Below are 23,302 nucleotides of genomic sequence, written 5' to 3' on the forward strand. Positions count from 1 at the left end.
TGGCCGCTGAGCCTGCACGTCCGGAGCCTGTGCTCCGCAACGGGAGAGGCCACAGCAGTGAGAGGCCCGCGTACTGCAAAAAAAAAAAAAATTCTCTGAGCCTCTATATTTTCCTCTGCAAAACTGAAATAATAAAACTTGCTTTACAAAGCAAGGTTAGAGATGATGTATATAAGACATCTAGGTACTTAATGAAAGGGGGGGGCATTACTCTCACACAAATTCTAGCACAACTTTAAGTCCATATTTTTCTGTAGCAACCTCCAAATCTTTGTGTCTCCAGAACATGTCTTAAATAGTCTTCATTAGTTAACCTTTTCCCTTGAGTTACTTTGCGTTTGTCTATAATAGATACAGTTTGTATCTACAGAGACAGCTTGTCTCCTTACTGTTCCCATGACCACCAATACACTTAAAAAAAACTCCATGCAGTTACAAACTCTTCCCTGACTACTAATTTATTTTCCTACCTTACCTGTTTTCTTGCTAAACTCTTCCCCTAAACTTTTCCAAAATATCCTATCAGGAAGGTCAGAGAACTGGAAGTATTCGGCAAATGTAACTGATTCACCCCTGTGAATTTAAAGAAACAGCTGCTCTTACTCTCATTTGAGAAACAGAAATTGAGGCATGGGGGTGTTCATCCAAGTTACAGAGCAAATTGGTCACAAAGGGGGACAAGGTCTAGAGAGCTTTTCATTGTCCTGTTTACTCTATCAAATATTAGTCTGGGGGTCAGCATAGGGTTAAATGTTGATCAATTGGCTACTATCATCTACATGAAACATAAATGCATGGAAATAGATGACAAACCCCTCTGAATTGGGGGGATTATTTACCCTTGTATTTTTATTGTTTATATTTTAACTGCATATAATAAAGGTAGAAGGTAAGGGCTGTGCACATACGTGGTGTATTAATACACCTGCATTGGTCCAGTTAGTTCTTAAAATACTGAATAATGTTTAACTCACTGCTGTGAGTGCAGTGTGCAAGTCAAAGTTTGGAGGCATCAGAACATGGTGACCTAATAATGATAAGAATCTAAGAATCACAACAAAATTTCATAACACAACCAGGCATGCATATGAATTTTCAGCAATAATGGTTTCATTTGAAACCACTTGGAAACAGTGACCCATATTCCTCCAAACTGCTTCTCCCTAATTAGTCTTGTTTGCCTTCGTTTATGCTAAAGGTAAACATGCATTTAGCCTAAGAAAGGAAATGGAAGAAAAACAGAGGTGACCTAAACAACCTCTGTGAAGCAAGGCTTCTAATCTGCAATCAAATAGCTTAGTCACATCATCCAAGTGAAGCCAAATCACTCAAAATCATTAAATAAAAGATTCCATTTCCAATCCTACTCCTAAAAAAGAATATAACCACAGATACAAACACCATCCCACATAACTGAAAGAAACTTGGTTCTTTTTTATTGATAATACCATGTGAATGGTTTTATATTTACTAATTAACAATAGTAACTTAAAATTTCAAACATTTTTAAACACAGGCCACCCAGTACTCACTCTAAGCCCTCCTGGTTTTTGTACCAGTGAGGACATGGCTTCAGTCCATGTTCAACACTTAATTAAGAGATTCTTTTCGAAGATTGTACTCTGGATTTACCATCTTCTCAGAGGCCAGGCTGCTGCAGTTCATTAGCAGTCAACATCTGGCTGGAATGTTTTAAACTACTATTTTTCTTAACCATTATATGGATGAGGTTTTTGTTATTCTAAGCAAACTGAAACAATGTCTTTGTATGGACTTCTAAACATAATAATTAGTGACAGTGCAAATTGTTTTCTGATTTTTCTTATACTGTGTAGCAAAGTGCCATTAAAATCTTTAAATCGTAGTTTAAACCTTTGTATAATTGTGAGAGTCTTTTCATTTTGTAATGTAGACCATGCCTTTACTTTTTAAGCACAAGGTCTCTTTCTGAAGGCCAAGAAATATTTAACTCAAATGTAGCTATATGCAAAGAAAAATTATCTTTAAACTTTCTCAAGGAAACAGGCCTTATAAAATAAAAATTTGGACATATTTGGCACAGAACTTTGGACATTCCAGTTACTCTGCTTCTGAACCTCAACGGTCCCTTGCACAGTATGGATTTCAAACTTCAAAAACCCTCCTCTGAAAATAGTATCAACCCATGTCTACACAATTAATTTGCCCCTGAAATTAAGTTAACTGAATCTGTTCAGGGACTTAAGCAACTAGAAACATCCCTGTAGTCAAATAACTTTTTAAAAGGAACTTCATGAAGCTGCATAAGAATTTCTAGGCCTCAGCTGACACATATTTATAAGTCTGGCTCAGAGAACTGTTATAATGCACTTATGGGTTCACTCTGCCTGAAATGCCCTTGGGCCCCTCCCAGTACTTTGTGTCAAGACACAGCCTTTCTTTCCTTTAAAATTTTTTTAGAACTCACCACTTACTTAAAATCTTCCCCGTTTAACTTTACCAAGGAGCCACTCTTACAACCCTATTTCCCATTTACTTATAAAATATTTCACACCTTGGATGAGATAGATACTTAGTTATTAAGTCTTCCGTTAGTATTCCACTATGTGTATTTATGTTCCATAATGGCATTGACCATTCCTTTTCTTTTCTTTTTCTTTTTAAAAAACTTGTTTCCTCCCTTGCCAGGATAACGTAGTGTGGCAGTCCCAGCTGAAAGAACTGAAATCAATGTAAATCCTATCTTGCTATCCTCAGCTCAGACCCCTCCAAAGGCTTTGTTAGGCTTGGAATGAAATCCAAAGAAGACTCTGCACAATGTGGCCTCTAACCGCCACTCTCAGCTCACCTTCCACCACTCTGCCCTCTCCCCACCTCACCACATCCCTTCCTCACAGGCCTCTGCTATTCCTGGAACGTGACAAGCAGCCTTTCACCTTAGGTCTCTGGCATTTACTGTTCCTTCTGCCTCCCTTCTCTGCTCACTCCCTCAGGTCTCTCTTCAAATGTCTCCTCCTTAGAGAGGACTTCTCCTACCTCCCTATCTAAAATAGCAGTTTCCCCTTTCCACAGCCTGTTTTTCTTCCTAGCTCTAGCAGATATCATCTTATATATTTAGGTGTATAGCTGTTGATTATCTCCCACCATCACCACAACCACCAGCAGGTAAGTTCCATGAAAGCAGGGGCTTCACAGATTTTATTCACAGTTGGTGCCTAGAGCAATACCTGGCATGTGGTAGGTGTTCAGTAAATGTCACTGAATGGTTGCTTCCAAGATCTCAGCAGAGGGAAGAATTTGTGGGTAGAAGCCAACCAAACACACTTTCCTATCCAAGGCTAGCCTTAGAGCTGCAACCTGTTTCCCAAGCCAGCCAGCTGTCTCTAAGATCCGTAAGAGCAATTTGGTCCTTTCTTCTTGGCCTCCAAGGACAACTCCAAGAACACAGAGAAACAAGACATAAGTCTACAGCAACCTGAATCCTGAACCAGTGAAGTAGGGACATACCTTACAGAATGCCTCCCCAACTAACATTTTGCTGATAGAACATCTCTTGGGTTTTGATATTCAGACTGCATAGACTTTATATATCTCCCAGTACAATTTTTTTTTTTTTTTTTGCGGTACGCAGGCCTCTCACTGTTGTGGCCTCTCCCATTGCGGAGCACAGGCTCCGGACATGCAGGCTCAGTGGCCATGGCTCACGGGCCCAGCCGCTCCGCGGCATGTGGGATCTGCCCGGACTGGGACACGAACCCGTGTCCCCTGCATTGGCAGGCGGACTCTCAACCATTGTGCCACCAGGGAAGCCCAGTACAATACTTTTTGAAAGGTGTTTATTTAAGAAAAAATATATACTTATATCCCCAAACCTAAATACAGCTGTTGGGCTGCACCCCACAGGCCTACAAGGCCTGTGCTTGCCCAGATTCAAGACTGAAGAAAGAGCCCAGAGTCAGCAACAGAGACCTCAGTGGTTTAATGGATGGGGGAGCTTACAAGTCCGAAGCAGGGTCCTGGAGCGACACCCTACCGTGTGCAGGGGATGGTGGCAGCAGTCTTCGCTCCGGGGGCGGGGTGGGGGGGGAGAATACAAGTTATAGGGAAATTGATGTCAGGTGGGCTCATTAGTCACCAGGGAAACCAGTAGAAGGGCAAGCCCCTCACCACTCCTTTGATAACAACAATCATCAGCTGGGGCGTGGGGCATGTATGTAGGAAGGTCAGTCATGTGCAGGAAGGTCAGTCATGTGGGTTTAGGTGAAGCAGGAACTGGTTGGGCAGGGGACGTACAGAGAACAAGAGAACAGCCATCTTGAGTGGCCTGACCATACAACATTGGTAATAAAATAGTGTGTGCCATACTGGGATACCAGGTGTCCACAGAGAAGACACAGTGCACTACTAGGCAAACTTGTTAACAACCATATTAATTGTTTGATGTTCAAGAAAACTGTTTTAAGTATTTTTCATTGTATTTCTAAGTTACTTATTTAGTGGAATTTTTTACTGTGTTTTTGTAAGACTGTAGGACATTAGAGGTTTTGAGTTGAAGAGCAATGCATTATAATTTTTACTATTTAAAATAATAAGAAATAGGCCTCCACCTACTGATTTTGTGCAGAACATCTAATTTTTGGAATGGATTCCTGCCGTTAAGTGAAAGATGCCTGTATTTTCTTGGATTCTTAGATTCACCCAAAACCCATCAACAAGCCTCTCCCCAGGCCTTTCTGATTTGGTCAAAGTCCAGCAGCTCATCTGTTCTCAATCTCTAACTTTGACTCATTGAATCTCTTCTCATGTCTTCATCTTCCAGTTCCCCCAAAGGCAGTCATTCGGGTCATCCACTGTCCCTCTTACCTTTCATTTCATTCACCCCTTCTCCCTATCCTTTTCTTAATATTTACCAAAAGAATATATGCACATAATCTAAAAGATCAAAGGAGCTAAAAGGCTGACATCAACAAAAGCAATCCCTAGCTCTCACCCTCATCCCCAATGCAGTGTGCCAAGAGTCAAACACTTTCAACTAGCTCTTGCTTTAAATTACCAAATAATCTGAGTAAAATACTATCTCCTAGGTATTCCATGCTAAATTTCACCTACTGCCTTCTTATTATGGTAAATGAGAATTTTAACTGTCTTACACTCACCTTTCACCCAACCTTTCTCCACAAATTTATGCTGAAAAAGTTTGGTTAAATCCATATTCAACACATTCAAACATGTCAGATTTATCAATTCTTTATTTTCCTGATAAGATTTATCAATTCCATTTTTTCCTCCCTCTTCAGGTTCTAATCTGCACAGAGTGTTTTCTAAGCTTCTGGGTGTCATGGATGTTATGTTGCAATTTCTCATCACCAGTGTTCTATAAATACCCAACTGCTCTCTGCTGTATTAGATTTCCCATCTTCAAGTTCCCATGTCATCTTCTTTCTTGGTTTACTCCCTAGTTTTGGTGGATTACATGCTGTAGACTTTTAGATTTTGCATGTTTGAGATTATTTTATTCTATCCTTAAACTTGATCAATTCATTTATTCTAAGCTAAAATTCATTCATATTTTGAAGACATTACTTTGTTGCCTTCTATCTTCCAAAGCTATTTTTAATAAAGTAATTTTCATTCCTGTTCCTTTGATTGTGATCTCTCCCTTCTTTTCTCATGCTCTCTCAATCAGCTTTTAGTGTTTTCTACTAATATTCAACTTTCAAAATTCCCAGACGATATACTTTGGGTTGTTTTTTTTCTTTTTTTAAATTAAATTTTTTTGATTTTTAAAATTTTTTCCTTTTTTTAAATTAAAAAAAAATTTTTAACTGAGGTATAATTTGGTTTTTTTTTTATTATTATGCTGAATACCCAATGAGCACCTTTCAAACTGAGAATAAATGTTTTCATTTTGGCAAAATGTTATTCTAAAAAATAATTTTCTGGGAATTCCCTGGCAGTCCAGTAGTTAGGACTTGGCGCTTTCACTGCCATGGTCTCGGTTCAATCCCTGGTCAGGGAACTAAGATCCCACAAGCCGAGGCAAAAATAATAATAATATTATTATTATTATATAATTAATATAATAATAATGTTATTATTATTCTTATTCTAATGACTGTTTACTCTGTTTCTCCTTGTATTTCTGGAATTTATCTATAAGTTTTCCTACCTTTCTCTCTCTTACTGTCCATCTCTTTTTTTCCTACTTTATCAGAGTTCTTCCTATCTTTTTACTGAACTTTTTATTTAAGCTATCATATTTTTAATATCCAAAAGTTCTTTCTTATTGTTTGTTCTTTTTTTAAAGCAACATTCTTTTGCAACATTTCCTTTTATCTCTCTGAGGACACCATGACTTCTTTGAAGGATTTTTCTGCTCTCAGCATTGTCTGTTTCCTCTGAGTTCCTTTTTTCTTTGTTTACTTCATGTTGGAGGCTTTCTTCCAAAGTCCGACTATCTTTTGATGCCCTATCATCTTAGAGAGTGAGTCACTAAAAACCTGATTAAAAGCTTTGTAAATGGGCTTCTGATATGGTCATAGGGTAGCTGGAGAATTTTTGTGGAAGGGGGTCACCAAACATCGGTATCTATAGGTCTTTTCTCTAGGATGGTTCAATTTCCTCTGGGAAGGATCTTCCAATATTCCTGGTGGGGTGTGCAGTGGTGAGGCTGACAGTATGCTAGAGCTGACCAGAGGAAGGGAGTTGCACTGTTCAGATGCAGAATGCCCTTTAATCCCCCAGTTTTCAATTCTATTCTGGTCCTGCCTTTCTCAGTGCTCAGTGTCCCCAAGTCCAGATAATCTTTGTTTCTCCAGAGACTCCTGCAAAGATGGGGGAAAAGGTCTCCTTATTTAGCCAGGTAAGAGTGGACTCTGAGGGTCTAACTGCTCCTCATAAAGACTTTCAAATAAATTCCCATCCCCCATGTCACCCTGCTTCCTATGATACCCAGTGCCTCTAATTCCTAAGCTTTTCCAGAGAGCTGTGAGTCAGCTTGCTTTCCATCTGCACCTCCCTCCACAGGCACTTGGCTCTGATCTTTCTACTGTGCGAAGTCATGCACCATCCTTCCACCCACTTTCCATCTTTGTATCGTGTGGTTTAGGGCAATTTATGTCTCCTTGATTTATCAAAGATGGAGCTTCTTTTCTTGTTTTCCTTATTGTATGGGGATGATTTTTTGAGAAAAGAACAATGAATGAGAGGTAAAGAAAGAGTAGATATGTCTTTATTCTGTCATTTTGAAACCAGAAGTCTCTAGCTTTTCTATTTCATAGGTCTTTTATCACATCATACTCTTCTGTCATCTACATTTTGGTTCATAATTTGTCTTCCAGACTTTCTGGGTAACTAGCCATCTTATTTTACTGGTTTCAGACATGCAACATTTAGTTTATTAGTAAATTAACAAGATCCACATCTATTTGTCATACCCCATTTGCAGTAATTGTTGTCTGCAATTGAATCGGGTACTGAATTTACATATAATTGGGAGGGGATTATTTATCATTTGGAAGGGCATTAGTTACCAATGTCTCGCAAGACATTTTCTTATCAGATAGGCGGGCTATTCTCTGCTTGCCTTCCTATCCCTCCATTCTCATACTTCTCTGTACCCCAGGAGACTGACTTCTGTGAACTACTCCCCTAGCCCATCCCCATTCACTGCCATTCCCATCCATCTCACTCTCCCTACCTCGATGCATTTCTGGCAACATTACTCTATAGCCGCAGCTCCTGAAGTATAATGGCTTCTGGCTTAGAAAGAGAACTCTTCCTAGTTGGTTCTCTTGATCCTGGCCACACCTCTGTAAATAGTCTATTAAACTCCTTTCAGTTATACCCTGTGTGCCATTTGTTTCCTATGGAGACACTGACTGATATTGTACATCAGCAAAAAAAAAAAAAAAGATTTTGAACTAGCTCATCTCTAAATTCCCTTGAGTTCTATGATTTTTATGAGTCAAGTATACAGTTGGCACTTAACTAAAGACTTTGGACAAATTAGGGGCTTCCTTTCAGTCAAGATTCCATCTTACTACAGCAAAGAAACTCTCCAAACAATTATGCTCAGCCCCTAGAAAATATAAGAATTGTCAGTACAACTTAGACTAGCATGGAAAACTAGGATATACATATTGTTCCCTTTAGGCAATGGAGTCAGATAGTTCCGGTAAAGTACGTTTGTTTTTGTTTTTGTTTTTTTAATTTCTAAAAAATTGAGGTATAATTGGCATATATTATATTAGTTTTAGATGTATGACATAATGATTCAATATTTGTATATATTATGAAATGAAATCACCACAAGTTTGGTTAATACCCATCACCATACATGGTTATACAATTTTTTTTTCTTGTGATGAGAACTTCTAAGTTTTAATCTCTTAGAAACTTTCAAATATGCAATATAGTACTATTAACTATAGTCACCATGCTATACATTACATCCTTATAACTTATTTATTTCGTAACTGGAAGTTTGTACCTTTTGACTCCCTTCACCCATTTTGCCCACCCCTCACCCCACACCTCTGGCAACCACTAATCTGTCCTCTGTATCTATGAGCTTGGTTTATTTATTTTTATTTAGATACCACATAAAAGTGAAATCATACAGTATTTGTCTTTCTCTGTCTGGCTTATTTCACTTAGCATAATGCCCTCAAGGCCCATCCATGTTGTCACAAATGGCAAGATTTCATTCTTTTTATGGCTAAATAATATTCCATTGTATATATATACACCACATCATCTTTACCCATTCATCCATCAATGCTCATAGGCCATTTCCCTATCTTGGTTGTTGTAAAAAAGGTTGCAGTGTACATGGAGATGCATATATCTTTTTGAGTCAGTGTTTCTGTTTTCTTCAAATAAATACAATACCCAGAACTGGAATTGCTGGACCATATGACAGTTCTATTTTTAATTTTTTTGAGGAACTTCCATACTGTTTTCACAGTGGCTGTATACAAATTTACATACCCACCAACAGTGTGTAAGGGTTCCCTTTTCTCCACATCCTCACCAACACATTATTTCTTGTCCTTTTTATCATAGCCATTCTAACAGATATGAGGTGATACTGCATTGTGGTTTTGATTTGCATTTCCCTGATGATTAGTGAGGCTGAGTATCTTTTCATGTGCCTTTTGGTCATCTGTATGTCTTCTTGGGGAAACTATCTATTCAGATCCTCTGCCCATTTATTAATTGGATTATTTGGGGGTTTTTGCTATTGAGTTGTATGTGTTCTTTATATATTTTGGATATTGACCCCTCATCAGATATATTATTTACAAATATTTTCTCCATTCAGTAGCTTGCCTCTCCATTTTGTTGATGGTTTCCTTTGCTGTGCAGAAGCTTTTAAGTTTGATGTCACTCGATTTGTTTTCTGTTTGTTTGTTTTTGTTTTATCTTATTTGCTTTTGTTGCCTTTGCTTTTGGTGTCAAATCCAAAAAAATCATCACCAAGACCAATGTCAAGGAGATTACCACCTACATTTTCTTCTGGTTATGGTTTCAGGTCTTACATTCACCTCTTTAATGCATTTTGAGTTAATTTTTGTGTATGGTATAGGATTAATTTTTGTGTATGGTATAGGACAGTGGTCCAGTTTTGTTCTTCTGCATGTGACATCCAGTTTTTCCAACACCATTTACTGAAGAGACTGTCCTTTACCCATTATGTATTCTTGGCTCCTCTGTTGTAAATTAATTGACTGTATATGCATGGGTTTATTTCTGGGCTCTCTATTCTGTTCCATTGATCTATGTGTCTATTTTTATATCCAATACATTTGCTATTTTTGACTTTGAAACACAGAGACAGCCAGAATTAATTCCAAAGGTTTGTTTCTTTTTCTTCATCTTTTCTTCTTTTCCCTTAGATATTCTACCATCAGAAAGCCAGAAAAATGCAAAAAATAAGTCTCACCAATCCTCCCTTTAAAAAGGAATGAATTCCTTGACCTCAGCCCCTACCACAAACACTAGATTATCTCTTTTTCCAGGCGTATCTAGACTTTTTGTATCCACTGAAATTTTCTACTTTCTCACCTCTCATAAACCCTTCAATCCATTCCTATTTTAAACTGCTCTTGCCAAAGTCTTCTTCAACTTCTTTGATGCTGAAATCAATGGATATTTCTTATCCTCATCTTACTTAACCTCTCAGCAGCATTTGACACCACTGCTACTCCTTTCATGAAATATTCTTTTGTCTTTGCTGTTGCCCATCCTTTCTAGTTTTCCTCCTATCTGATTACTCCTCAGTCTCTTCAGGTAGACATCTCTTCCTCTGTCCATCCCTCAAATGTTCATGCTTGTGGAACTTGTCTTATTCTTCCTTATCTTTGTGCCTACATTCTTCCACTGGATGTTCTCCTCCACTCCTATGGCTTCAAAAATCAATTATATACTAATGACTCTCAAATGGACCATCTCAAGTCCAAATATTACTCCTGGCTTTCAGAGATATTGTTTGTAACTAAATAGTATAACTCCATCAGTATGCTCACAAATTCCTCATACTCAACATTTTGCCTTCCCCTCAAACCTATTTTTTCATCTATATTCCTTATCCCAGTGAATCACACCAAGCCAGAGACCTGGGTATAATCCTTGACTCTTTGCTGTCCCACATCCAATCAACAATCGAGTCCTATTGATTCTGTCTGAGATGTACCTTAAATCTATCATCTAATTCTCTCCCCATTATCACTGCCACTTCCCTAGAAGTGGCATCTCTCTACTGCTAATACAGTTACCCTCAAATCTAAATTTTATAATAGAGCCAGGGTGGTCTTTTTAAAATATAGATATGATTGTGTTATCCTCTTCCTGAAAGCTACAATGGTATTACAAACTGCTATCCAGATAAAGCCCAAATTCCTCAACACTGGTTTACAAGGCCCAGCATCTGGTCTCCTACCCTGTCATTCAAATTTAGCTTCAGCTAAATTAAGCCTCTTATATTTCCTCCAACAAGCCATGATCACTCTTACTCTAGATATTTTCACATGATATTTCTTCCACCTGAAACATGCCTATCCAATGTTATCAGTGTTATCATGCTATCAGTATTTCTTGACTAACATCTATTAATCCCTGTCTCAGCTTAGATGTCCTATGTTCTCTAAATGTGGATTAGATCTGCTCCCATAGCACACGACTTATCCACTTATCACACTCTCTTACAGTTGCCTATTGACTTGTCTCTATTCCCCTCTTTAGATCATAAGTACTATGAGGGTTAAAACTATACCTATTATATCACCAATGCCTTGAACATTAGCTGGCACAAAGTAGTCACTAGATAAGTAATGGCTGAATGATGAACAAATGAATAAACAAATAAACCATCAGGTTAAACACAGTGCCAGTGGAAGCAGATTTTACATAAGGACTTATTTTCCCTTACTTTCTCTCCTCTCAAAAAACAAATAACAACAAATAAGGTACCCTACCTCCAAATGAGCCATTGCTTACAAAGGACTAATTCTGGTATAGTTACACATGACAGCTAAAGAGAATTCTATCTGAGCCTTTGCTTTCTCCTTCATTTTTCTCTTTTCTCTTACATACAAATTTTCAAAGTGAAAGTTTAAGCAGTCTGAAGACTAAAGCATGTGGCTGACTTTCTCTTGATCTGCCTGATGCCCAATCTATATTCCTAAACCATCTGTAAACTTGGTAGTGTATGTACATGAGATAAAAAAGAACCTATGATAATATTTTATTTGAACCAGAACTCCAAAACATTAATTAAAGCTGAGCACACCTGCTCTGAACTGCAAAGTCAGAGATTTATGTGAACTTGTAAAGTTGAGGCTTTCTGACCTATTGTAGGATTTCTGTCTTCTTTAAATAAGTATTTCCTCTTTGCAATGCAACATTTTTTTTAAAAGTTTGTTTCAGTGACTAAGCTGCTGGCATAAACAGATATGCTGTTCAGTTCCTTTATTTCCTGGTCTTTACCCTTTTTACCCACTGCTTGTCAAGTATTTACCTGAAGGTTCTGGGTGAAAATAAGTAGGCCCAATTATGAAGCCTAGAATTTCTTTCTCTAAAGCTAATTTGTTAATGAGGTGATCTAAAAAGATAACCATGCATTCAATCTCCCTAGTTAATCTAAGAGCATTTTGATACAGCTCTTCACATATTTGCTTACTCTTTGGAAGGTATCAACTACCTTGTGGTTTATCACAAGCAGAACTTAAGTTACAATGTATGCCCATGTGTGCAGTCCTTTCAGGTAAGACAAAGTTTTTCAATTAAAGAAAGGTGTTCTAATTTTGAGATTTGGATGCTAATACTTTAGAAAGAAAGGGTTCTGTCAGGCTAACTCATTCAAATTGGTTACCTTGGATAGGTTCATGCCCAGCACTGTGAGTGTCACCAAGCCAGCGCAACAGACCAAAGCACTGGAGCTGGAGAGGCCAGAACTCGGTGGGATGTTTCCATCTACCAAGCAATTCATTCCAGTCAAGTCACTAAGACCAAAGTGTTCCTAAGAATAGAAGGAAAAATAGCACTAGTAACTTTGGTTGGATTCAAGGAGTAGAAGAAAGTTCTTTCATTCCTCAGAGAGCAAAAGTCTATCAATGGACTTATTATGCTACTTATAGAAACAACTTGTGCAATTCATTCTAGCTGAGTCCATACATGACATTTTATTTAATGGCTCTTGGCCACAGGGCACTATAATCTGAAGATTAATTTTTACTTTGTTGAACAAAAAGCTACTGATCCATTTCCTAAAATTGCTTTGAATGATCTTTTTCATGAATATTAATTGATTTGAACAAATATGGAAAAATATTAAACAATTATAATTCAAGTAGCAAGACAAGAAATACACAATTATTAGTGAGGCAGGTTAAATCTCTGTGTAGCACATCCCAACACTCTGTCATTGTAAAAGTCTAACACTAAGCCGTGGTTTGTTTCTATGGAGTATTTTATGGAATACTTTTCTTCAGAGGACCTTCCAAACTTTCTCAGTTCTGTTTTACTTATGGAAAAACCTAGGCACCAGCAGATTTAGAGACTTTCTCAAGATCACATATAGGGAGCTGGAAGTAGGATCCAGGTCTCTGATTTCTGGTTGAGAACTTCTCACTGTGGTCAGAAACCCGGGCCAGCATACTGTCATTGTGATTTAATGTAAGTCAGCTATATGAGGAAATCCAGATATTTACTAGGGTTTATAGATACAAATTAGCCATATGGTAGCTTTCAAGACAGCCAAATTAGAATTCAGCCACAAATGAGAATGCAGACTCTAAACAAAGCAGGGAAATTCTATTTCTACAAATAGGGAAGTCCAAAGAAATAATCAGACTCTGATCTCAAGATGGAAAGCTCTAGATACTTAGATGAAGATACTTAGGATGATATCATATCATATCCTTTGTAGTTTAGGATTAAAAATAAATTCAAAAAATTAAAATAAATTCAAGGTCATCTCCTCCTCAAGAAAAAGTACCATCATGTTTACAAATTACTCAAACGGCTCAAGACCAAAGTAAAAATACTATTATATTACATAATTATGCATTTCATCATACATATTATTCTTCAGAGAAACTTCAATAAACTAGTTAGAATAGCCAAAGTAACAACAAAACTCTGCAAATAAAAGACTGGTTTTTTCCTTTTTATTTTTTTTGTCTTTTTTCCCCTAAGCTGGCAAAACTCATCCACCACAAAAGAAGAGATTCAGTTGGATGTACTTCTCTTCTTGATTTCAAACCACCTAAAAATTTCCTTTCCAGAAATACAAACAAATTATAAACTAAAATACTGCTGCTGCCAATGCCCTTTCGTACAGAACATCCGACAGCTTGTTTAAAAAAAATCCTTGGAGAATGCTATATATTTAACCGTGAACTGATCCACAGGGTGTCTTGAATGTGAATCATACTTACAAACTTATCACGCAATGTTTAAATTAAAATGTACAACAGATTCAAAATGCAAATGGGTTTTGCCAAAGTCAGTAATAGTGCTATCCCAAAAGGATAACATGTTCAATTTAATATAAACAGATTATCCTCTGGAACTTTCTAGTATTTGAATTTGAAGGTTTCTGAATAGGCTAACATTTAAATTACTTCTCTGCCAAACATTTATTAAACAGACCTGCTTTTGCACATAAGTTGTCAAATCGAAAAGGAAAGCTGTAAGACCTGAATTTCTCAAATACAACACAAAGCAACATTTGTTCTTTAGGTCACTTTATCCATATACTACAAAAGGCATGTTGCTATAAGGAATATGAAATTGCATTTGCCAAGCAAATGCTTCCAAATACTGTAATTCCCACTAATGCATGTGACAAGCCAAATGATTTGAAGATTTAAAACCTGCCAATAACTTTTCCTGTAAGTTGTTACCATGTGTCTGGGAGAAAGAAAGGAAGGAAGGGGGGGGTGGGTAGGAAGGAAGGAAGAAAGGAAGGAAGGAAGGAAGGAAGGAAGTCTAAGACCAGAACAACGATAATTAGAGTACAGGACTATACATCAGAAATAAATGTGATGCATATCTGTAATGGATATGCCACTGAGTCCTAGGCTACTCATAACAAAGTTTCCAATAGGACCACCGGGCAGTAAGGAACACAAGCTCTGTAAAACATGAATTTTAACAAACAAATCAAATTGACTTAGCAAATCAATTTTCTTTTTGTCCTTCATACTTTGTTAATTAGGAGAGAAAGTGGAAATTTTTCATTTTCTCGTTCTTGTACATGACATTAGAGACGTTCAAAGTAATTATTCAGTGTTTCTAGGAAAATACTTATTCTAATAAATTCCACTACATTTTTTTAACCCCATCTGTAATAGTAATAACAACACTAAGTTTCCATTTATTTAGTGCCTACTATATGTCAAGCACTGTGTAATCCTTGCAACAATTCTTTGTTGGGATAATAATAACATCATTTCACAGATAACAAATCTGAGGCTTAAGAAGTTAAATCAACACAGCAGGGTAGAGTCCAGATTCAAACTCAGGGCTGTCCAGCTCTAAATCCTATTACAGTATACGCCTATACATCCCTAGAACAAAATGTAAATAATATTACTAGAATGTATCTTTCAAAAGAAAATTTGAACCAAGATTTGAAAACTATAAAGGTATCTGTCAGATGCACCTGCACCTGCCTTATGAACAGTCATTACAGCCCCTTATGAACACCACCCAGAAACAGTCACATCTATCCAATTCCCTGAAATACATTATTTAGCAAAATAGAACAGAAACATCAGTTAGCATTGAAAGGAGACAAAAATGATAGAGTAAATAAAATGTCTTGATATGATACACATCATAACCTCAACTGCTAGTAGGTGCCTGATAAACTGATTTACCTGAATTCCTTTAAATCCACATAAGAAATAGTTGTGCCACAGAGGCTTGGTTTTGTCAATCTGGATGTTATTAGCACTAGCACTGAAGTCCCTGCAAAAGCAAAAGACACCGTTAATTCTAGAGGTTTTGCGCTACAGAATCGATGGCTGACTGCTGCCATCTTGTGCCAAGACAATAACACTGAAATTTCATTTTCCATTTACTTCCCATATTCGTACTTCAGTCTACAAAAACACCAAACATCTCCAGCTGCTAAAAATTAAGAGAAGTTGTAGTGACCTTAATAACTAAACTACTTTCAACTGACCCTTTTTATTTCCTGAAAGGGAGAGGACCCAATATATTTTAGCATAATCTACACCACTTTTTATTTCATGATGGTCCTTATTAAGTTGCTGTAAACCACATAAATGCTTATCCTTTGGGCCTGTTTGGCACACCTCTTACTAGAACAGAAGTACTCAAAGCCTCCTTTCCCCACACTTTCTACCACCCATCAGATTTTACATCTGCACAGTTTAAGAAGGAACAAACAAAACAAATAATGATTCTAATGGATCATAACTCATTGAATAAAATAAGATTCCATGAATCTACACTGATATAAAATAACAAATGAATAAATAGCTAAATGAAGAAGAAGGGAAAGCTATTCCTCAGAGCAAAATGTCAACTAATAGAAGAAATGACGGAAATTGAAAAATCACTATTTGGCAAACTCCATAATTGTTTCAGGAAAGAATCATCAAAGGATGCTAAAATTACTGAGTAAAAATTTGATGAGAAACAAGATATTTATATAAATTTGAAGTATGTCCCCACCAGATACTAACGGCAAAGGGAAAAAAATAGTGACTTTATGGTAATCTGGCAGACAACTCAACCAAATGATTAAAATTAACAACAGTTAAAGGAACATCAATCATGTGCCTCCTTGATATGATGCCCTGAGGACATATCAGTTGACATGTGGGAATTCTTTATACTATTTCTGTGACTTCCTTGAAAGTCAAAAGTTATTTCAAAATGAAAGATAGTAGGCTTCTAAATCAGCCAAAGGACAAAATATGTGAAATGGGGGGGAATCAATTTAAATGTGAGGAAATAAGTAACATTCCCCATATTGACTGAGTGCTCTTCATATAGTTTACTAAATACCTACTATGTGACAGTCACTGTGGTAGGTGCCTTCCATGCGTTATCTTAATAACATGGACATATCACGTCCTAAGAAAAATACTGAATGACCACTTAAGTGTGCAAGGCATTCACAGGAATATAAAGGTAAAAGGCAAAGGGCTTATCTTTTAAGCATATGTAATCTAGCTGAGACAGCATGAACACAAATCATGATCACATACCACTGTCATGTGATAGTGTGTAATATGAGGTGGGATGCAAGGCCAAGAGGGTATCTTTTGGGCTGCACCCCGCAGGCCTGCAAACCTTGTAGCTGCCCAACCTTGAGACCGAAGAAATACCCTGGAGACAGTGACAGAGACATCAATGGTTTATTGGATAGGACATCTTACAGGTCTGCAGCAAAACATCCTGGAGCAACACCCCACTGTGTACGGCAGACAGAAGGCAAGACATGACAGCAATCTTCGCTACTTGGGGAGAAGGAGGCTACCATTTATAGGTGGAATTGAGGTCAGGCTGGCTCATCAGTTACCAAGGACACCAGCAGCTGGGGTAGGGGGCAAGCACACAGGTAGTAACTGATTAAGCTCTATAATTAGGGTACAGGTGAAGCAGGGACTGGTGGAGCAGTGGATGTACAGAGAGCAAGAGAACAGCCATCTTGAATGGCCTGACCATACAGCAATTTCTATAGTCAGCACACTAGGGTGGAAAGGGGAGGCTCTCCTGGAGGCTCAGAGAGGTTTAGTGACTCTCCAGGGACACACACAGTCTGACTCCAGCTCACAAGCACTTTAGTATCACCCACAGGAGTTAAAATTTACTGCCTAGAGTCAACAAGAAGTCACAGAATTTGGAAAGTAGAGAAGATTATGTTAGCAAAACTAAATGAGTTCTGTTCCTAGCTAAGCAGATCCTGGAAGTCACCACAAAGAAAAGAAAACCAGGAACGAGTTGGGGGACAGGGGTGGTGGTATACTAGGAAAAGTAGAGGAGGGAATTTGCACAAATGTAGGAAGCTAGATGAGAAACATCAAAGCAAAAGCTAAAAAGTGCCAGCTCCTTCAGCATTAGAAACATAGCTTAAAAACCACAACGTGATGCTAATACACATTTATGAGTGGATATAATTTAAAAAGACATGTTAGCAAAGATGTGAAGCAACTGGAACTCTCATACACTGGTGGTAGGAATGTAAAATTATACAACCACTTTGGAAAACAGGCAAATTCTTAAAAAGATAACCCGACAGTCCACTCCTGGGTATTTACCAAACGAAACATGTGTCCATACATAGATTTGTATACAAATATTCACAGCAGAATTATTCATAATAGCCAAAAGCTGGAAATGATCTAAATGTCCATCAATGATGAATAATGAAATTATGCAATGCATGCTAGACAACATGTGGACAATTCTGGGAGGCACGCTGCATTCTTCCTAGGGGTCCTGGTGGAATGAAGCCCCTTACCTACAGCAGGAGCTACCTGCCTTGATAATTCACCTCTGCTTCCCTAACTCAGTCTCCATCCTCTTTTAATACTGCTCCTGGGATCATTTCCCAAACACCTCCTTCCAAGTCTGTTGCAGGCTCTGCTTTTGTGAAAAACAATGGAGTTCCCACATTCACCATGGTGGGCATGTTAAGTGAATCTGAGTAAATCAATATGACAAATCATGGTACCCAGTTTTAAAGGTTTACAATGACACAAAGTTATATTTGAGATAATGTAAGGTTTTCTTTAAAGGGTCTGAAATGTACATAAGATATATTCTCAATCATGCAAAATAGAAAAAAAGATCTTTTACAATAAGTTTCATATAAAAGTCAGGAATTTCTATTACCTTGCACAACTTGGTATAGACACACATAAAATACTTGCTGAATGAATATTATTGCAGGCAAACTGTCCAATGAACAATAAGCCAAAAATATAATGTACCAATTATATGCCAAGATCTTTTTTTACAATTAACAAATCAAATCCATCATAATATATTATAAGCGAGTAGGCCTTATCCCAGGAATGCAAAGACAGTTCAACATTAGAAAATCCATTGGTTGGGGAAAGTGAAGGGAGGGGGGGCCCGGGGGGGGGATGAATTGGGAGATTGGGATTGACATGTATACATTAATATGTATAAAACGGATAACTATTAAGAACCTGCTGTATAAAAAATAAATAAATAATTTTTTAAAAAGCAAATCCATTGGTGTAATTCGTAATATTTTTTTAAACTGATCTTCAATGCTGACTAGACATTTAATAAAACCCAATACCCATTAATGATTTTTTCTTAATCTTAACAAACCAAGAATTAAAAAACAACAACAAAAAAGTATGTCCTTAACTTGATAAAGCATATGTACTAGAAACATACATCTATTATGTTCCAGACACTATGTCTGACACTGAGAGTAGAGCATTGGAGAGGCAACAGTACCTGAAGTCACAGAGCTTACAATCTATTGGGGGATACAGGCAAGTAAGCAGATAGTGACAATACAGCATGTTAAGATGCTATGATGAGAGAATTAGAGGGAGCCCTAGTAATATAAGAAAGGCCCCAGCCCTGACTTTGCTAGAGATAGTTAACCTCAATAGATGATAAATTCCTTCTGGGCAAAGACAGAGTTATTTTCATCTTTTTTTTGACCCAGTACCTTAAACAATGTCAGACACAGAGTAAGTCTTCAGTAAATGTTTCTTAAATAAATGAGTAAATGAACAAAAATGAACAAATATTAAATAGGGAAACAGATTCTTTTGGAAATCAGATACAAATTATCAATAAATTAAGTGATTTATTATAAATTTGTTATCTCCTAAAGAATTCATTAGGGTACAAATACAAACACACATAGACTCACACACACACGCACACACCCCATTACACACAGTAGCAATTCTAAATACTCACGGGTACAAGGGATCGGTATTGGCCAGCTGGAGAACGTCTGTTTTCACAGGTTCCACAGCTATTAACATATCTTGTTCTACAGCCATAGGAAGAACAGAATATCCACAGTAATCTGTATGCTCTCCTAGAATACAGAAAAAGCATTTTTTATCATTGCTAGCATATGAATCTCAAGTAAGTTGACATACAAGAAAAACTTGACCACAAGGCAGGATTTAACAGAAAATAAAAATACTAAGGGCAGAAAGTGACACAATTTGCTTTCTCTCACTAACATCGGAGCCAGGAACTTTTGCTAGAATAAGTATTATATATTAGTTATTAGTTTCTGTTCATTTTTCAACTTCTTTAAATATTCACAAATTTTTTCCACTTTCTAATTCATAATAATCATCTTTGAATATTTATGTTTAGTGACTAGTTATGTGGAGCATCAAGAAATGCATTGTCTCCTTTCTCTGTTGCTTATTTGTATTAACTTTTAAAATATGAACAATGGAAGCCATTAGCACCCTCTCACTTATGATAACATTATGTGAGTCCCACTCTTTTCCTTACTAGTCAATGAACTCAGTAAAGGTGAAGTCTTTATTTATCTTTGTGGCCTAACCAAATGCCTAACAAATTAGCTCGGCACTGATTAGCTGTGTTAAATATGCTAGACATAGCTAGGATAAAGAAAAAGCTAGAAAATAACTTAACCTGCACTATTTTATATATACTAAGCAAATATAGAAAACAAACTATTCTCTTCTCCTTTTCATTCTAATTCCTCTATGAATCACCAGCAGGAATTTTTTTTGCCTATTGTACCACAATGTTTTCTCAAAATTACCATTTAAACTGAAGGTTGTTATTCATCAGATTTAAAAACAAAACAACAATTCAAGAAAGATGGGTTAAGCAAGCTCACTTATATTTCGCCAGGACAGGTTTGTATATGTGATTGCTCTATGGCAGACATTGAGGAACTAAGGAACATAAAATGAATAAAAGACAATTCAACTGCCTAATTAAATTTTTAAATTAATATTATTCTACATATTATTACAAGTAGCAAGTCTTTTGTTTCTATGCTGATGTGTCCTTTAAAATAAGAAATTAGGGTTTTTTTTTTAATGGATTGACAATGACAGATGGAGAAGTGGTTTTCAAAGTTGTCTCTCTCCCAAACTTCCCTAAAAAAGACAATAAAATAAAACAGTGGTTCACAAGTAGAAAACACATATTTAAATTAGCAGAACTGAAATCAAAGAGGAAATCTAGAAACACCTAGAAACAAATGACAATGAAAACATGACGACCCAAAACCTATGGGAGGCAGCAAAAGAGGTCTAAGAGGGAAGTTTAATAGCAATACAATCCTACTTCAAGAAACAAGAAACACCTCAAATAAACAACCTAACCTTACACCTAAAGCAATTAGAAATGGAACAAAAAAACCCCAAAGTTAGCAGAAGGAAAGAAATCATAAAGATCAGATCAGAAATAAACAAAAAAGAAATGAAGGAAACAACAGCAAAGATCAATAAAACTAAAAGCTGGTTCTTTGAGAAGATAAACAAAATTGATAAACCATTAGCCAGACTCATCAAGAAAAAAAAGGGAGAAGACTCAAATCAATAGAATCAGAAATGAAAAAGGAGAAGTAACAATGGACACTGCAGAAATACAAAGAATCATGAGGGATTACACTACAAGCAACTCTATGCCAATAAAATGGACAACCTGGAAGAAATGAACAAATTCTTAGAAAAGCACAACCTTCTGAGACTGAACCAGGAGGAAATAGAAAATATAAACACACCAATCACAAGCACTGAAATTGAAACTGATTAAAAATCTTCCAACAAACAAAAGCCCAGGACCAGATGGCTTCCCAGATGAATTCTGTCAAGCATTCAGAGAAGAGCTAACACCTATCCTTCCCAAACTGTCCCAAAATATAGCAAAGAGAGGAACACTCCCAAACTAACTCTACGAGGCCACCATCACCCTGATACAAAATCAGACAAAGATGTCACAAAAAAAGAAAACTATAGGCCAATATCACTGATGAACATAAATGCAAAAATCCTCAACAAAATACTAGCAAACACAATCCAGCAGCACATTAAAAGGATCATACTCCATGATCAAATGGGGTTTATCCCAGGAGCAAGGATTCTTCAATATATGCAAATCAATCAGTGTGACACACCATATTAACAAACTGAAGGACAAAAAACATATGATCATCTCAACAGATGCAGAAAAAGCTTTCGATAAAATTCAACACCCATTTATAATAAAAACCCTCCAGAAAGTAGGCATAGTGGGAACTTACCTCAACATAATAAAGGCCATATATGACAAACCCACAGTCAACATCGCTCCCAATGGTGAAAAACTGAAACCATTTCCACTAAGATCAGGAACAAGACAAGGTTGCCCACTCTCACCACTATTATTCAACATAGTTTTGGAAGTTCTAGCCACAACAATCAGAGAAGAAAAAGAAATAAAAGGAATCCAAACTGGAAAAGAAGAAGTAGAACTGTCACTGTTTGCAGATGACATGTACTATACATAGAGCATCCTAAAGATGCTACCAGAAAACTACTAGAGCCAATCAATGAATTTGGTAAAGCAGCAGGATACAAAATTAATGCACAGAAATCTCTTGCATTCCTATACACTAATGATGAAAAATCTGAAAGAGAAATTAAGGAAACACTCCCATTTACCATTGCAACAAAAAGAATAAAACACCTAGGAATAAACCTACCTAAGGAGACAAAAGACCTGTATACAGAAAACTATGACACTGATTTAAGAAATTAAAGATGATACAAACGGATGGAGAGATATACCACGTTCCTGGATTGGAAGAATCAACATTGTGAAAATGACTATACTACCCAAAGCAATCTACAGATTCAGTGCAATCCCTATCAAACTACCAATGGCAATTTTCACAAACCCAGAACAATAAATTTCAATTTGTATGGAAACATAAAAGACCCTGAATAGCCAAAGCAATCTTGAGAAAGACAAATGGAGCTGGAGGAATCAGGCTCCCCGACCTCAGACTATACTACAAAGCTACAGTAATCAAGACAGAATGGTACTGCAACAAAAACAGAAATATAGGTCAATGGAACAGGATAGAAAGCCCAGAGATAACCCACGCACATATGGTCACTTTATCTTTGATAAAGGAGGCAGGAATATACAAGGGAGAAAAGACACCCTCTTCAATAAGTGGTGCTGGGAAAACTGGACAGCTTCATGTAAAAGAATGAAATTAGAATACTTCCTAACACCATACACAAGAATAAACTCAAAATGGATTAAAGACCTAAATGTAAGGCCAGACACTATTAAACTCTTAGAGGAAAACATAGGCAGAACACTCTATGACATAAATCACAGCAATATCCTTTTTGACCCATGTCCTAGAGAAATGGAAATAAAAACAAAAATAAACAAATGGGACCTAATGAAACTTAAAACTTTTGCACAGCAAAGGAAACCATAAACAAGACCAAAAGACAACCCTCAGAATGGGAGAAAATATTTGCAAAAGAAGCAACTGAAAAAAGATTAATCTCCAAAATATACAAGCAGCTCATGCAGCTCAATATCAAAAAAACAAACAACCCAATCCAAAAATGGGCAGAAGACCTAAATAGACATTTCTCCAAAGAAGATATACAGATTACCAACAAACACATGAAAGGATGCTCAACATCACTAATCATTAGAGAAATGCAAATCAAAACTACAATGAGGTATCACCTCACACCAGTCAGAATGGCCATCATCAAAAAATCTACAAACAGTAAATGCTGGAGAGGGTACGGAGAAAAGGGAACCCTCTTGCACT

General features: G+C 36.9%; 1 protein-coding gene across 4 annotated transcripts in view; it reads right to left on the bottom strand.

Annotated features, from left to right (window-relative positions):
• Window positions 1-23,302, bottom strand: part of GALK2 (galactokinase 2) — a 140,896-nt gene that overhangs the window by 89,093 nt on the left and 28,501 nt on the right. For 3 of the 4 annotated variants that reach the window (XM_082620106.1, XM_082620104.1, XM_082620103.1), the window contains 3 exons: window positions 19,435-19,558; window positions 15,366-15,456; window positions 12,353-12,499 (listed from right to left, as the gene is read on the bottom strand). In XM_082620106.1, the coding sequence (XP_082476232.1) occupies window positions 12,353-12,499; window positions 15,366-15,456; window positions 19,435-19,558 (362 nt within the window). The remainder of the gene's footprint in view (window positions 1-12,352; window positions 12,500-15,365; window positions 15,457-19,434; window positions 19,559-23,302) is intronic. The other variant, XM_082620105.1, reaches the window with a different exon arrangement.

Source organism: Mesoplodon mirus (assembly GCF_964341445.2).
Source record: "Mesoplodon mirus genome assembly, chromosome: 4".
In the NCBI taxonomy this organism is placed as follows: Eukaryota; Metazoa; Chordata; class Mammalia; order Artiodactyla; family Ziphiidae; genus Mesoplodon; species Mesoplodon mirus.